The sequence below is a fragment of the Macaca mulatta genome, chromosome 12, assembly GCF_049350105.2.
Source record: "Macaca mulatta isolate MMU2019108-1 chromosome 12, T2T-MMU8v2.0, whole genome shotgun sequence".
NCBI classification, from domain to species: Eukaryota; Metazoa; Chordata; class Mammalia; order Primates; family Cercopithecidae; genus Macaca; species Macaca mulatta.
Genome location: NC_133417.1, coordinates 137,936,925 through 137,951,773, shown reverse-complemented (window position 1 = coordinate 137,951,773; position 14,849 = coordinate 137,936,925). Strand labels below are relative to the sequence as shown.

Sequence of the window (14,849 nt, the reverse complement as noted above, 5' to 3'; positions counted from 1 at the left end):
TGGGTTTACACACATGAGCAACCACACCCAGCCCCCTGTCTTTTTTATTAACTGTTATTAACAATTGAGGTGCTGGTGGTGGTGGTAGTAGTAGTCATTGTAGTACTAAAGCAATACATGTTTATGGTTTCATAGTTTTTAGAATTCAAACACATATAAAGGAAAAAATTTAAATCCTCCCCGCCGCAAGACCTATCTAGGACCCTCAGGTTCTCCTTCCATCAATTTCTTGTGTGGTCTCCCCAAAAATGTTGCATGCATTAACAAGTATGGCATTCTCCAGCCAGGTGCGGTGGCTCATGCCTGTAATCCCAGCACTTTGGGAGGCCGAGGCGGGTGACTCACCTGAGGTCAGGAGTTCAAGACCAGTCTGATCAATATGATGAAACCCCGTCTCTACTAAAATTACAAAAATTAGCTACGTGTGGTGGCGAGCACCTGTAGTCCCAGCTATTTGGGAGGCTGAGGCAGGAGAATCACTTGAATCCAGGAGGTAGAGGTTGAGGTGAACTAAGATCATGCCACTGCACTCCAACCTGGGCAACAGAGCGAAAAAAGAAAAAAAAAAAGGCCCGATGCAGTGGCTCACACCTGCACTTCGTGAGGCTGAGGCAGGTGGATCACCTGAGGTCGGGAGTTCAAGACCAGCCTGACCAACATGGAGAAACTCTATCTCTACTAAAAATACAAAAAAAGAAAAAAAACCTAGCCGGGCATGGTGGCACATGCCTGTAATCCCAGCTACTCAAGAGGCTGAGGCAGGAGAATCGCTTGAACCCAGGAGGCGGAGGTTGCGGTGAGCCGAGATTATGCCACTGCACTCCAGCCTGGGCAACGAGAGCAAAACTCCGTCTCAAACAAACAAAACAAGTATGGCATTTTCCTTCATTCTCAGTACCACTAAGTGCTGGAGATTCAATGGTTGCTCCCAAATCCACCTGATCACCCACCTTATAAAGCTTACAGTCCACTTGGGTAGAGACAGAGTGATATGGTTTGGTTCTGTGTCGCCACTCAAATCTCATGTTGAATTGTAATTCCTAATATTGGAGGAGGGCCTGGTGGGAGGTGATTGAATCATGGAGGCAGACTTCCACCTTGCTGTTCTCATGATAGAGTCCTCAGGAGACCTGGTTGTTTGAAAGTGTGTAGCACTTCCTGCTTTGTGCTGGCGTCCCCTTCACCTTCTTCCATGATTGTAAGTTTCCTAAGGCCTGCCCCAGCCATGATTCCTGTACAGCCTGTGGAACCATGAGCCAATTAAACCTCTTTTCTTCATAACTTACTCAGTCTCAGGTAGTTCTTTATAGCAATATGAGAATGGACTAATACACATGACTTTATTCCTCCCAACTAAAAAACAAAACAAAACGGAACACCTGAGCATTACTGTGCATGCTGTTCTGCTCCTGGCCTGTTTCCAAGAAACAAGATGTCTTGGTGGCATCCATGTTTTTTCAGTGGCTGCCTATCAGTGCACGCTTACGTGGATGTATCTAATATACTGAACCAATCCCCTGCTGATGGATATGCTGATTGTTTCCAGCATTTTTGCTATTACAAACAACACTGTAATGAGTATTCCCTTAAATACATCCTTGTTCATTTTTATACTTACCTATAGGATACATTTCTGGGCCAAAGCTCATGAGTATCTCTGCAGTGGACACCTGCCGTTCTTTATGACAGTTCTGCTGAACTAAGATAGTGAATTACTTTCAGTTGAAATACTGAAATTCTTTCCCATGTTTGTGGAAAATGAGAATCTTGGTGGCTGGCAGAGCTTGCCTCCCCTTACAGAACACAAAAAGCCCAGATACTCTCCTGTCCCACTCCTGACATGTGGGCATGTGACTAGGCTCAGACTCAGATTCTGATGTGGAGTAAATGACCTGAAGAAGCAGGACACCACAGCACACTTGTCAGCCAGGGCAGCAACTGGTTCCCATGGTGTGCTTTTGGCTGCTGTCCCAGCCTCCTGGCCTCCTGCCTGCTTCCTTAGCCTGCACCCCCCAGCCCTGCTGGTGATTCTGGGGACTCCTCCTTGTCTTTTCAATCAATTCCTTTTCTGCTTAAATCAGTCTGGTTTAGATTCTGTTACTTGCAATTAAGAACTCTGACTGATTCCAAAGTAGCCAGCCTCTAAGATGACTCCCAATGACTTTTGCCAATAGGGCTGACCTATGTGACTAGTAGAATAGCAGAGTGTGATTCAGGAAGCTAGGTCTTAAAAGGCTTGCCCTTTACTCTCTCATATCACTTGCTCTGGGGGAAGCCAGCTGCCATGCTGTGAGGACACTCAAGCAGCCTCATGGAGAGGTTCACATGGCAGGCAACTGAGGCCTCCTGCCAATAGCCAGCATCAATCACAGGAGTAAGTTGTGTTGGAAGCAGGTTCCCCAGTCTCAGTCAAGCCTTCAGATGACTGTAGTCCCAGCTGGCATTTTGCTGCAGCCTCATGAGAGACCCTGAGCCCAAACCAACTACCCAGTCAAATTGCTTCTAAATTCCTGGCCCTCAGAAACTGTGTGAGATAATAAATATTAATCATTGTTTTAAGCCACTAAGTCACAATGTGATTTGTTAACATAAACATAAATAATACAAATACAATTTTTAATTTTAACAGTCTACCAAATTGCCCTTCAAAAGGTAACAGCTAGCCAAGCATGGTGGCCTGTGCCTATAGTTCCAGCTAGTTGGGAGGCTGAAGTGGGAGGATCGCTTGAGTCCCAGAATTTGAGGCTGCAGTGAGCTATGATCACGTCACTGCACTCCAGTCTGAGTGACAGAGCAAGATTCTGTCTCTACAAAAATAAAAATAAGTAAAAAACCAACAAGGCAACAGCTTTAACTTGATTGACTCTGTAAAGAAAAATAGAGGCCAGGTGCAGTGGCTCAAACCTGTAATCCCAGCACTTTGGGAGGCCAAAGTGGGCGGATTGCTTGAGCTCAGGAGTTCGAGACCAGGCTGGCCAACATGATAAAACCCCTTCTCTACCAAAAATGCAAAAAGTAACTGGACATGGTGGCATGCGCCTGTAGTTCCAGTTGTTCAGGAGGCTGAAGCATGAGAATCGCTTGCGCCTGGGAGATGAAGGTTGCAGTGAGCTGAGATCGTGCCACTGCGCTCCAACCTGGGTGACAGAGCGAGACCCTGTCTCAAAAAAAGAAAAAGAAAAAATACTACTAATAACAAGATGGCAACAGCAATGTACATGCTCAACACCCCATGGCAGAATGACAAAAGCCACTGGTTTTGGAAAGGAGTGGAGGAAAAAAAATTGACCCCTGCTGAGGTCTCATCCTTAGTGCCTCCCTAAGTTATAGAATTTTGCTTTGTCACCAGGCTGGAGCGTGGTGGTGTGATCTCAGCTCATTTCAGCCTTGACTTCCCAGGCTCAAGTGATCTTCCTGCCTCAGCCTCCCTTGTAGCTGGGACTACAGGTGCCCACCACGATGCCCGACTAAATTTTTTTGTATTTGTTTGTAGAAATGGGGTTTCGCCGTGTTGGCCAGGCTGGTCTTGAAGTCATGGGCTGAAGCAATCCTCCTGCCTTGGGCTCCCAAAGTGTTGGGATTACAGGCATGAGACACCATGCCCAGCCCTTCTAAATTGTAGAATTCTGAATTGGCTCCTGAGAGCCCCACTGCCATCACAGGACCCAGAAGGCAGCTATGGAATCATCATTCTTGTATAGTACAGTCAGTCCAGGTGGGCAGGGATGTGCCAGCATCTGGCCTTGTGGACAGGCAGACAAGGAGAAATCTGAGTAGTGACAAAGCCACAGCTGTCAGGCCACATTCAGTAACTGGCAGCCGCCAGGAGCATGCAAGTGAGCCGGCAGATGGCAGAAATTCCCTGGGCTGGTCAGGAAAGGGGTCTCAAAATAACAGAGAACCTGGGTCCATGGGCATCTGCACTTGTAGCCAAGACAGCAGCCAGGACTGAGCACTTCTGGGCTACCCTGGCCTAAGACTCTTGGACCTAACTGTGGAGACTCAGGGCTCAGGAGGAGACAGAGTTACAGTAGTGGAGGAGGGAGGGGAGAAAGGGGACCCATGTGTCCTGAGCACTAAATATATGGCAGGCATGGAATCTTCCAGGTAGGTCATCATCGTGCCCATTTTACAGGTGAGGAAACGGAGGCTCAGTGAGGTTCAATTACTTGCCTAGTGTTGGAGTCCAAATTCCATTACATCACACAGCCTCCAGGGCCTAGGCAAGACTAATTGGTGTGTTGTGTTTCCTATTGCTCAGTCAAAGGAGGGCCCTGAGGAGTGACTTCTCTCTCTTCCAGTGAGAAAGATATTCCCACAAGCTCTGCTCTCTCCACTTTCTTTCTTTTCCTTTCTTTCTTTTCTTTTCTTTTCTTTTTTTTTTTTTTTTTTTTTTTTTGAGATGGAATTTCACTCTTATTGCCCAGGCTGGAGTGCAAGTGGCACAATCTCAGCTCACAGCAATCTTCACCTCCTGGGTTCAAGCAATTCCCCTGCCTCAGCCTCCCGAATAGCTGAGATTACAGGCATGCACCACCACACCCGACTAATTTTGTGTTTTTAGTAGAGACGAGGTTTCTCCATGTTGGTCAGGCTGGTCTCGAACTCCTGACCTCAGGTGATCCGCCCGCCTCGGCCTCCCAAAGTGCTGGGATTACAGGCATGAGCCATCGCACCCGGCCAGTCTCCACTTTCAGAGCTGGCCCCTCAGGCTCTCATGGTGGAGTACTCAGAAGATCTCTGACATCAGTGGTAATGATCCTGCCTTGCCCATCTGTCTGCTCTAACAAACCTGGCATGTCCTTGTAAAACCATCATGCAAGGGTTGCCTGCTACATGCCACGCAGCATGCTGGGCCTATAGCATAGGCAAGGCAAACTTCCTGCCCTGCAAAGAGTTCACAGTCCAAACAGGGAGGCTGAGAAGTAAAAAGAGGGCTACTGCCTCAAGCTGTCAGGATTACAGTAGAGAGAAACTCAGGGGGAAATGGGAGCCCTGAGAAGGGACAATTTACCTGGGCTGGGAGCATCAAGGAAGCTTCCTGAAGATAATCTCTGAGCTGAGTCTTTAACAGTGAGAAGTAGCCCACCTGTGGAAGGGAGGGAGGGAGTGCCAGGCAGAGGAAACTGCATATGCAAAAGCCTGGAGGTGTGGAATTTTCTAGGATCGGTTAGGCATTGCACATACCAGGAGTATAGAGTTTGGAAGGAGACAGGACAGGGAGGAGGGACAAGAGATGGAGCTGGAGAGATGAGTTGGGGCCAGATCCTGAAAGTGGGGAATCAAAAATTGAAGGGGAGATGTTAGGAACAGGTTTGCATTTTCTAAGGATTACTCCAGCTGCAAAGTAGACAATCAGGTTATAATGAGGGCAGAGAAACCAGTGAGGAGCCCACGGTAGAGACCCAGGAAGGAACCTATGAAGGTCTGAGCTGTGATCATGGCACTGGAGACAGAGGGCGGGAGGCACAAGGGAGCAGCCTCTGGGGGACTTTGTGGCCAAGAGGGAGGAACGACATCCTCTCCCTGGCCTTTGTAGTGACATGGTCCAATGTGTCCTGTTTTGTCTGAAGTCCTTTTGTGTTGGATTTTCTATTGCTTGCAATCAAAAGTTTTATTTATTTATTTTTATTTTTATTTTTTGAGACAGTGTCACCCAGGCTGGAATGCAGTGGCGTGATCTTGGCTCACTGCAACCTCTGCCTCCCAGGGTTCAAGGGATTCTCCTGCCTCAGCCTCTCGAGTCGCTGGGACTACAGGCACATGCCACCATGCCCGGTTAATTTTTTTGTATTTTTAGCAGAGATGAGGTTTTGACATGTTGGCCAGGTGGGTCTCAAACTCCTGACCTCAAGTAATCCACCTGCATCAGCCTCCCAAGGTGCTGGGATTACAGGCATGAGTCACTGCACCCAGCCTTATTTGCTTATTTTTCTTTTCTTTTTTTTTTTTTTTTTTTTTTCCTGAGGCGGAGTCTCGCTCTGTCGCCCAGGCTGGAGTGCAGTGGCTCACTGCACTGATCTCGGCTCACTGATCTTGCAGTGATCTCGGCTCACTGCAAGCTCCGCCTCCCGGGTTCCCGCCATTCTCCTGCCTCAACCTCTCGAGTAGCTGGGACTACAGGCGCCGCCACCACGCCCGGCTAATTTTTTTGTATTTTTAGTGGAGACGGGGTTTCATTGTGTTAGCCAGGATGGTCTCGATCTCCTGACCTCGTGATCCGCCCGTCTCGGCCTCCCAAAGTGCTGGGATTACAGGCTTGAGCCACCGCGCCCGGCCGTTTATTTTTATTTTCACAGTCTGTAACAAGCAATCAAGAGTTTTAGTTCTCACGTGGGCCCACTTGTCCAGAAAGGCAAACGGATGCTTCAAGTAATGACACTGCTATCTCCATTCTCTTCCTTCTTTTTAAATTAATAGGCTTTTTTTTCTTGTCTCCTTCACCATTAGATGTTTATTTATTTATTTATCTTTTTGAGATGGAGTCTTGCTCTGTCATCCAGGCTGGAGTATGGTGGCACGATCTCACCTCACTGCAACCTCCGCCTTCTGGTTTTCAAGCGATTCTCCTGCTTCAGCCTCCCGGGTAGCTGGGATTATAGGCGTGTACCACCACTCCCAGCTAATATTTTGCATTTTTAGTAGAGACAGGGTTTCACCATGTTGGCCAGGCTGGTCTCGAACTACTGACCTCAGGTGATCCGCCCACCTAGGCCTCCCAAAGTGTTGGGATTACAGGCATGAACCACACCCACCCTAGACTGTATTTTTTAGAGAAGTTTCAGGTTTACAGAAATATGGAGCCAAAAGTACATGTTCCTATGTACCCCTCTCACCCCAACTCCCCATTCCCTATTATTATGTTATTTTAATGTGGTATATTTGTTACAATTGACATGCCCATATTGACGCATTATTAAACTCCATAGTTAATATTAGGATGCATTCTTCTCTTTCCTTTTCGAGACAGGCTCTCAATCAGTCACCCAGGCTGGAGTGCAGTGGCATGATCCTGGCTCACTGCAACCTTCTCCTCCCGGGCTCAAGCCATCCTTCCACCTCAGCCTCCTGAGTAGTTGAGAGCACAGGTGCATGCCACCACACTTGGCCTTTATTTTTCTTTTTGAGACACGGTCTCACTCTGTCACCCAGGTTGGTGTGCAGTGGCACGATCTCGGCTCACTGCAACCTCCACTTCTTGGGCTCAAGCAATCCTCCCACCTCAGCCTCAGTCTTCTGAGTAGCCGGGACCACAGGTGGCTGCCACCATGCCCAGCTAATTTTTTTTTTGAATTTTTGATAGAAATAGGGTTTCACCATATTGCCCCAGCTGGTCTCAAATTCTTGAGCTCAAGCAATCCCCCTGCCTCAGCCTCCCAAAGTGCTGAGCCACCACTCCCAGCCAAGCTTGGCTTTTTAAAAGTTTTTTGTAGACTCAGGGTACAACTATATTGCCCAGGCTGGTCTCGAACCCCTGAGCTTGAGCAATCTTCCTGCCTCCACTTCCCAAAGTGCTGGGATTTCAGGCATGAGCCACTGCACTTGGCCTAGGGTGCATTCTTTGTGTTGCACATTCTATAGGTTTTGACAGATGTATGACATTCATCCAGCAGCATCGATAGCATCATGGAGAATAAGTTTTACTGCCCTAAAAGTCCTCCCCCTCTCCTTGCTGACAACCACTGATCTTTTCACTGTCTTCACACTTTTACCTTTCCCAGGATGTCATACCATAGTTGGTATCAAATAGTATGTAGCCTTTTCAGATTGGCTTTTTTTTTTTTTTTTTTTTGAGATGGGGTCTCACTATGTTGCTCAGGCTGCACTCGAACTCCGAGGCTCCAGTTATCCTTCCTCTTCAGCCGCGAGCAGCTAGAACCATGAACAAGTGCCCCACACCCAGATTAGGACTGGCTTTTCACTTAGCAGTATCCATGTAAGTTTCCTCCCTTCTCATTACTTGATAACTCATTTCTTTCTATTGGTAAATACTTCTCATCACTGAATAATATTCAACTGTGCAGATGTATCATCGTTTATGCACTCACCTATTGAGGAACATTTTGATTGTTTCCAAGTCTATGCAATTAGGAATAAAGCTGCTATAAAGATTCATGTGCAGGCCGGCCACAGTGGCCCATGCTTGCAATCCCAGCACTTTGGGAGGCTGAGGCAGGAGGATCACTTGAGCCTAGGAGGTTGAGGCTGCAGTGAGCCATCTTCGCGCCACTGCACTCCAGCCTGGGTTACAGTGCTAGACCTTGTCTCAAAAAAATAAAAAAACAAAAGCTTCATGTGCAGGTTTTTGTGTGGACATAAGCACTCATGTACTCTGAAGAAATAGGAAGGAGTAGGATTGCTGGATCATATGGTAAGGATCTCTACTCCTTTTTCATGTCCGTCCCCTCTGGTAGGGAGACTAGAGGGTGACACCAGCTAGAAAAATGATGTCTGCAAAGCATAGGTCTTGGATTTGTGTAACACAGAATGATCCTTCCTGAGGAGCAAAGGGTGTTCTCTTGGGACAGAGGTCCTTGCATGGGTAGCCCAAATATCCTGGATTATACATACGAGGGAGGGGCATTGGCTCTCATCACAGTTTCCAGGGATCTAAGAAGCAAAAGAAATGAAGCTGTGGTTTTTCCCTGCAGCTGAAGGCATCTTCACAGAAGGGAAGGGGAGTGCAACAGATAAGCTCAGTACTCTGAACCCTATAGAGTGAAAAACAGCCCTCTAGTTCTCATTTCTTCTTTTTTTTTTTTTTTGAGATGGAGTCTTGCTCTGTTGCCTATGCTGGAGTGCAGCGGCACCATCTCTGCTCACTGCAAACTCTGCCTCCCTGGTTCAAGGGATTCTCCCACCTCAGCCTCCTGAGTAGCTGGGATTACAGGTGTGCACCACCAGGCCAGCTATATTTTTACTAGAAATGGGGTTTCACCATGTTGACCAGGCTAGTCTTGAACTCCTGACCTCAAGTGATCCGCCCGCCTCAGCCTCCCAAAGTGCTGGGACCACAGACGTGAGCTACCGTGCCTGGCCTCTAGTTCCCATTTCTAACTGTACTTCAGGACTCGGTGTCAAACAGAAGCCCTGGATGGGACTTGGCTCCTATAGAAAATACCCTACTCTCTCCTTTAATTCAAGAAAATTCCAGGCACGTTGATGTGATGGTCACATTATTTGTACAATGTAAAAAGAAACAGCTGTGAGATAGAAAGGCAGGTGATTTCTTTATTGTAAAGATAGCAGTTACAAAAGAGAATAAATATGACAACAGGATATATTTGTTAAAAATACAACATAACCCCTTGTATTTGGGAGCAACTCCAAGAACTCACAAGTATGGGGGGTAAGAACATCTACAGCTCGATACCCTGAAACAGATGTTAGAAACTGGCTAATGGTGAGCATGGCCATGACTTTGGGGATGTTTGAAAGGCCCTGGATCTATCACTTGGGAATGTCAGGGGTCTACTGTAATACAATTTGCACAGAGTCAGAGTGACCAGGAACCCTTTTACTCATTGGTATCCTAACTGTGCTTTCATTCTTACAGTGAAGTAGCACAGTATTTAGGAGTAGGAAAAAGGCTGAACTGGGAAGACACAGACGAGCAGGGTGAAGAGGGAGGGACTGGGGGAATGCTAAGGGGCCAGGAGAAAGGTGGCAGGAAGGAGCAGACCTCTGTCCTTTCTCTAATGTGTGTCACCGTGGCGGCATGCTGTTCCTCCTGTTGAAGAGTGAATGGGCAGTGGTCCACCCAGCCTCCATTAAGACCCACCATTACCCAGGAACAGAAGATGTAAAAGCAACTGGCAGAATCCTACCAAAGATGAGAACAGGCAAGCTGGATGGGAAGCAGAGGAGTGCAGAGAATTCCTCTTGAAAGTGGGCATTTTCTCTGAGGACCCAAAAAGACAGACATATCTTTACAAATTGACAGAGACTACTCTTTGATGTGGAATGGTAAAGGGACAAGGACGAAGTGAAGGTCGCTGAGAAGATACAAGTTCTGGCTACGGGTAGGGTGGAGGAGCAGAGGCCGGAGACAGAGATGGGCAGGCATCTGGCCCACCCCAGGACCCCCGGAGGGGCTTGGACACTGGGAGGAATGAAGGCTGGCATGGGAGCTGGCACAGGGTGATGGGTGGAGATGCTGGCTCAGGAGGGGACTGGCAGCAGTGATGAAGATGCCTGTCATCTCTTCCTGGGGCATCTGTGAGGCACAGCTGTGGGCAGAGGGCAAGGTCAGCAGGACTATGTACTGAAGTTGGCCTTGAGCTCCTGGAAGGCCGCCTGGCGAAGCCGCCTCTCCTCCTCCTCCCGCTTCCGCTCATCTTGCTCAGCTTTCAACTCCGCTTCAAACTTACTGGCCGATGACAAGGCTTGGACCTGCAGAGAAACAGCAGACACAGACCAACAGAGTAAGGCAGGGCAGAGGACCCTGGAGCTGCTGACACCTGAGCGAACAGCCCATTCAGCAGACCTAGGGACAAGGCAACGTGGGCCTATGGAGGGCAGGACCCCAGCAAGCACTCTTTCCGTGTGGCCTTCAGAAGTTGCTTTCTGTTGGCACAGACACCATCTCTAACACATCACTGGATTTGTTGCTGTGCCCCCATGTGCTTCTTTTGCTGGGGTTGGTCATTCTACTTGACGTTTTTTTCAGGATACAGTTTAACATCCCAGTTTATTAACCACTTTTACATTATTTTAATTTCACACTAATATTGTTCAGTTGTAGGGAAAAAGGCAAACTAAAATGAATCCCCTGAGGGGATTTTTTTTTTTTTTTTTTTTTTGAGACGGAGTCTCACTCTGTCGCTCAGGCTGGAGTGCAGTGGCATGATCTTGGTTCACTGCAATCTCCGCCTCCCAGGTTCAAGCAATTCTTCTGTCTCAGCCTCCCGAGTAGCTAGGACTACAGGCGCACATCACCATGCCTGGCTAATTTTTATATTTTTAGTAGAGAAGGGGTTTCACCATATTGGTCAGGCTGGTCTCGAACTCCTGACCTCAGGTGATTCACCGGCCCTGACCTCCCAAAGTGCTAGGATTACAGGCATGAGCCACTGCACCCAGTCCCCTCATGGGATTTTGACTGGAATTGCATCCATCTGCCTATGGCAAAGGGATACCTTTAAAATACATTTCTCCGTGGGCTGGGTGTGGTGGTGACTCAAGCCTGTAATCCCAGCACTTTGGGAGGCTGAAGCGGGCGGATCACCTGAGGCCAGGAGTTTGAGACCAGCCTGGCCAATATGGTGAAACCCTGTCCCTACTAAAAATACAAAAAATAGCCAGGCGTGGTGACATGTGCCTGTAATCCCAGCTACTCAGGGGCTGAGGCAGGGGAATCACTTGAGCCTTGGTGGTCGAGGCTGCAGTGAGACTCCATCTCAAAATAACAATAATAATTTTTAAAAATACAGTTTTCGCTGAATGCCTAGTTTTCATTCACTTATGCCTTTATGTTGCTCACTAAATCAGTCGTCCTATATTTGCTTCTGGATATTACATGGTTTTGCTGGTATTGTGAATGGAATTTGGTGCCATTTGAGTATTTTAAATCAACAATTTGTCTTCAATAATATCATATCGGATAACACCATCTAAAAATCATCTGTTCTAGAACTGATTCTGTGAGTGTGTCTCAATTTGTAAAATTTCCAAACTCGTTGAGTATGTACTTTTTTTTTTTTTTTTTTTTTAAGACAGTCTCACTCTTGCCCAGGCTGGAGTGTAATGCCGCAATCTTAGCTCACTGCAACCTGTGCCTCCGGGGCTCAACTGATCCTTCTGCCTCAGCCACTCTAGCAGCTGGGATTACAGGAACACGTCATCACATGCCTGGCTAATTTCTGTATTTTTAGTAGAGGCAGGGTTTTACCATGTCACCCAGGCTGGTCTTGAACTCTTGAGCTCAAGCAATTCACCCGCCTCAGCCTCTCAAAGTGCTAGAATTACAGGCATGAGCCACCACACCCAGCCTTATGTATGTTATTTTAATAGACTATTACATTGTTCTCCAAAGCTGCTGTTCTGATTTACACCCCCACAATCACGAACTGGAAGCTCTCATTTCCCCACAACATTGCCAAGGTTATCATTAATGTTTTTACTTTTTGCCAATCAGATAGCCAACAACCTTGTTTTATTTCCTCTTTTGTAAATTGCCCGTTTATATCCTTTGCCCACATTTCTATTCAGTTATTATATTATTATTTTAAAATTTGCAGTTCCTTTTTTTTTTTTTTAAGAAACAGTCTTGCTCCATCGCCCAGGTTGAGGCTGAAGTACAGTGGCACAATCAGTCCCCTACAGCCTCGAACTCCCGAGCTCAAGCAATCCTCCTACCTCAGCATCCTGAGCAGCTAGGCCTATAGGTGCATGCCACCTGTAGGTTAGTTTTTAAAATTTTTTGTAGAGATGGGGTTGCACTATGTTGCCTGGGCTGGTCTCAAACTCCTGGGCTCAAGCAATTCTCCCACCTCAGCCTCTTAAAGCATTGGGATTATAGGCATGTACCACTGAGCTCAGCCCCAATTTGACTTACATAAGGCAAATAAATAAATAAATAAATAAATAAAAGAATATTTACTTTCCTTATAAATTCTAGGTATTAGTCTCTGGTTATACATATTTTAGTTACTTTCTCCCAGTTTTTTGCTCATCTTTTAGCTCTAAGGCATTTGGGATGACACACATATTTAACATTTTGATGTAATCAAATTGATCAAGCATTTCCGTTCTGCCATTTGCATTTTATGGCATGTTTAAGAAGGTCTTCTAAACCCCCGAGGTTCTAAACCCATTTTCCTGAATTTCCTTTTAATACCTTTGTGGTTTTGTGTTCTCATTTGGCCCCTTAAGCCACAAAAATAAGCTCACTTATTTCACTTTTCTTTCCCGTCAGAAGGCAATGTGCTGTCATCTTAACAAGATTGTAGGGAGGCACACTTCACACATGGGCATGAAAACCCAGTCATCACATTATGAACCACAAAAGGATCTAAGTGCACTTATTTTAGTGAAGAGTATAAAGTAGGGACTTGACTTTATCTTCCTAAGTGCATAGCTAATTGTCTCAGCACCTTTTATTGCTAGCCCATTATTCTCCCAATTTTCTTCATATTCTAAGTTCCCACATGAAAGAGATGTTTCCATTCTCTATCCTGTGCCACTGACTGATTTGTTTATTCCTGCACCCATACTGTGTGATTTAATATTACTGCTTTATAGAATGCCTTGATATTTATGAGGAAAATAAATATTCTTTTTTTTCTTTTCTTTTCCTTTTTTTTTTTTTTGAGGCGGAGTTTCACTCTCATTGCCCAGGCTGGAGTGCAATGGTACGATCTCGGCTCACTGCAATCTCTGCCTCCCAGGTTCAAGCGATTCTCCTGCCTCAGTCTCCTGAGTAGCTGGGATTACAGGCAGGCGCCACCACGCCCAGCTAATTTTGTTTTTTAGTAGAGATGAGGTTTGTCCATGTTGGTCAGGTTGGTCTCGAACTCTCCACCTCAGGTGATCCGCCCGCCTCAGCCTTCCAAAGTGCTAGGATTACAGGTGTGAGCCATTGCGCTTGGCCAATATTCTTTTACCGTGCTAAAGAAGCATTGTTTTCTTATTTTAAAATGTTTTATTATGAATGCGTATTAAACTTTACCAAATACCTTTGAGATATTTAATTTAAATGACTTTTTTCTTGATATACCTATGATAGCAACATTTTCAAATCATTCTTGGAGTTTTAACATATACATCCTTAAATGTAATCACTGCATTCCGTTTTTTGAAGTTGTTAAGATTCTTTTTTTTTTTTTTTTTTGAGATGGAGTTTCACTCTGTCACCCAGGCTGGAGTTCAATGGTGTGATCTCAGCTCACTGCAACCTCCACTTCCCGGGTTCAAGTGATTCTCCAGCTTCAGCCTCCCGAGTAGCTGGGATTATAGGCACACGCCACCATGCCCAGCTAATTTTTTTTTTCCAGTAGAGACAGGGTTTCACCATGTTGGCCAGCTGGTCTCGAACTCCTAAACTCAAGTGAGGTGCCCACCTTGGCCTCCCAAAGTTCTGGGATTACAAGCATGAGCCACTGCTCCTGGCCCCTGAAGTTTTAAGATTCTTAGAGCTACATTCATTGATATAATTTTTTTTTCTAATGTGTCATTTTTATGTGACTTTATCAGAATCAATGGCTTCAGAGAATGAATATGATATGATCTTTTTCAATGTTTACATTCTTTTTATAACATTGGAGGACAAAGGAAGAAGTAATCCTTATATTTCCCAACATTTAACTGTCTTTTAGGGGAGTTGGAGCAGAGTTCTCAACTTTCTAAATGTCTTTTTTATTTTGAGACACGGTCTTAATCCGTCACCCAGATTGGAGTGCAGTGGTGCAGTCATGGCTTACTGCAGCCTCAATCTCCCAGGCTCAAGTGTTCCTCCCAATTCAGCCTCCTGAGTAGCTGGGACTACAGGCGTGCACCGCCACACCCAGCTACTATTTTTGTTTTTGTAATGACAAGATCTCACTATGTTGCCCAGGCTGGTCTCAAACTTCTGGGCTTAAGCAATCCTCCCACCTCAGCCTCCCAAAGTGCTGGGACTATAGGCATGAGCCACTGCGCCAGGCCTGGATGCTCCCATTTCAATGAAAAATCGCAGTGTCCACTTTCTAAATTCCCCTGCGTTTGACAGGGGTCCATTTCGGAAGACAGGTAACTCTGAGAATATTAACAGCAAGAGTTATGCTTATACAGAAAGGTGTGTGTGTGTGTGTGTGTGTGTGTGTGTGTGTGTGTAGAGATGGGGTCTTGCCATGTTGCTCAGGCTGGTCTCA

The 14,849-nt window shown here is 46.3% G+C and overlaps 1 protein-coding gene and 1 non-coding gene across 3 annotated transcripts in view; both read right to left on the bottom strand.

The window, feature by feature from the left end:
* Window positions 1-9,206: 9,206 nt before the first annotated feature.
* EFHD1 (EF-hand domain family member D1) overlaps window positions 9,207-14,849 on the bottom strand; it is a 51,502-nt gene continuing 45,859 nt past the window's right edge. The window contains exon 4 of one of the 2 annotated variants that reach the window (XM_077956501.1): window positions 9,207-10,392. In XM_077956501.1, the coding sequence (XP_077812627.1) occupies window positions 10,258-10,392 (135 nt within the window). In that variant the 3' untranslated portion in view covers window positions 9,207-10,257. 2 annotated transcript variants of the gene reach the window in all.
* Window positions 12,911-13,012, bottom strand: LOC114671641 (small nucleolar RNA U13). Its single transcript, XR_003721673.1, has one exon. It is a non-coding gene; the product is annotated as a small nucleolar RNA U13 (small nucleolar RNA).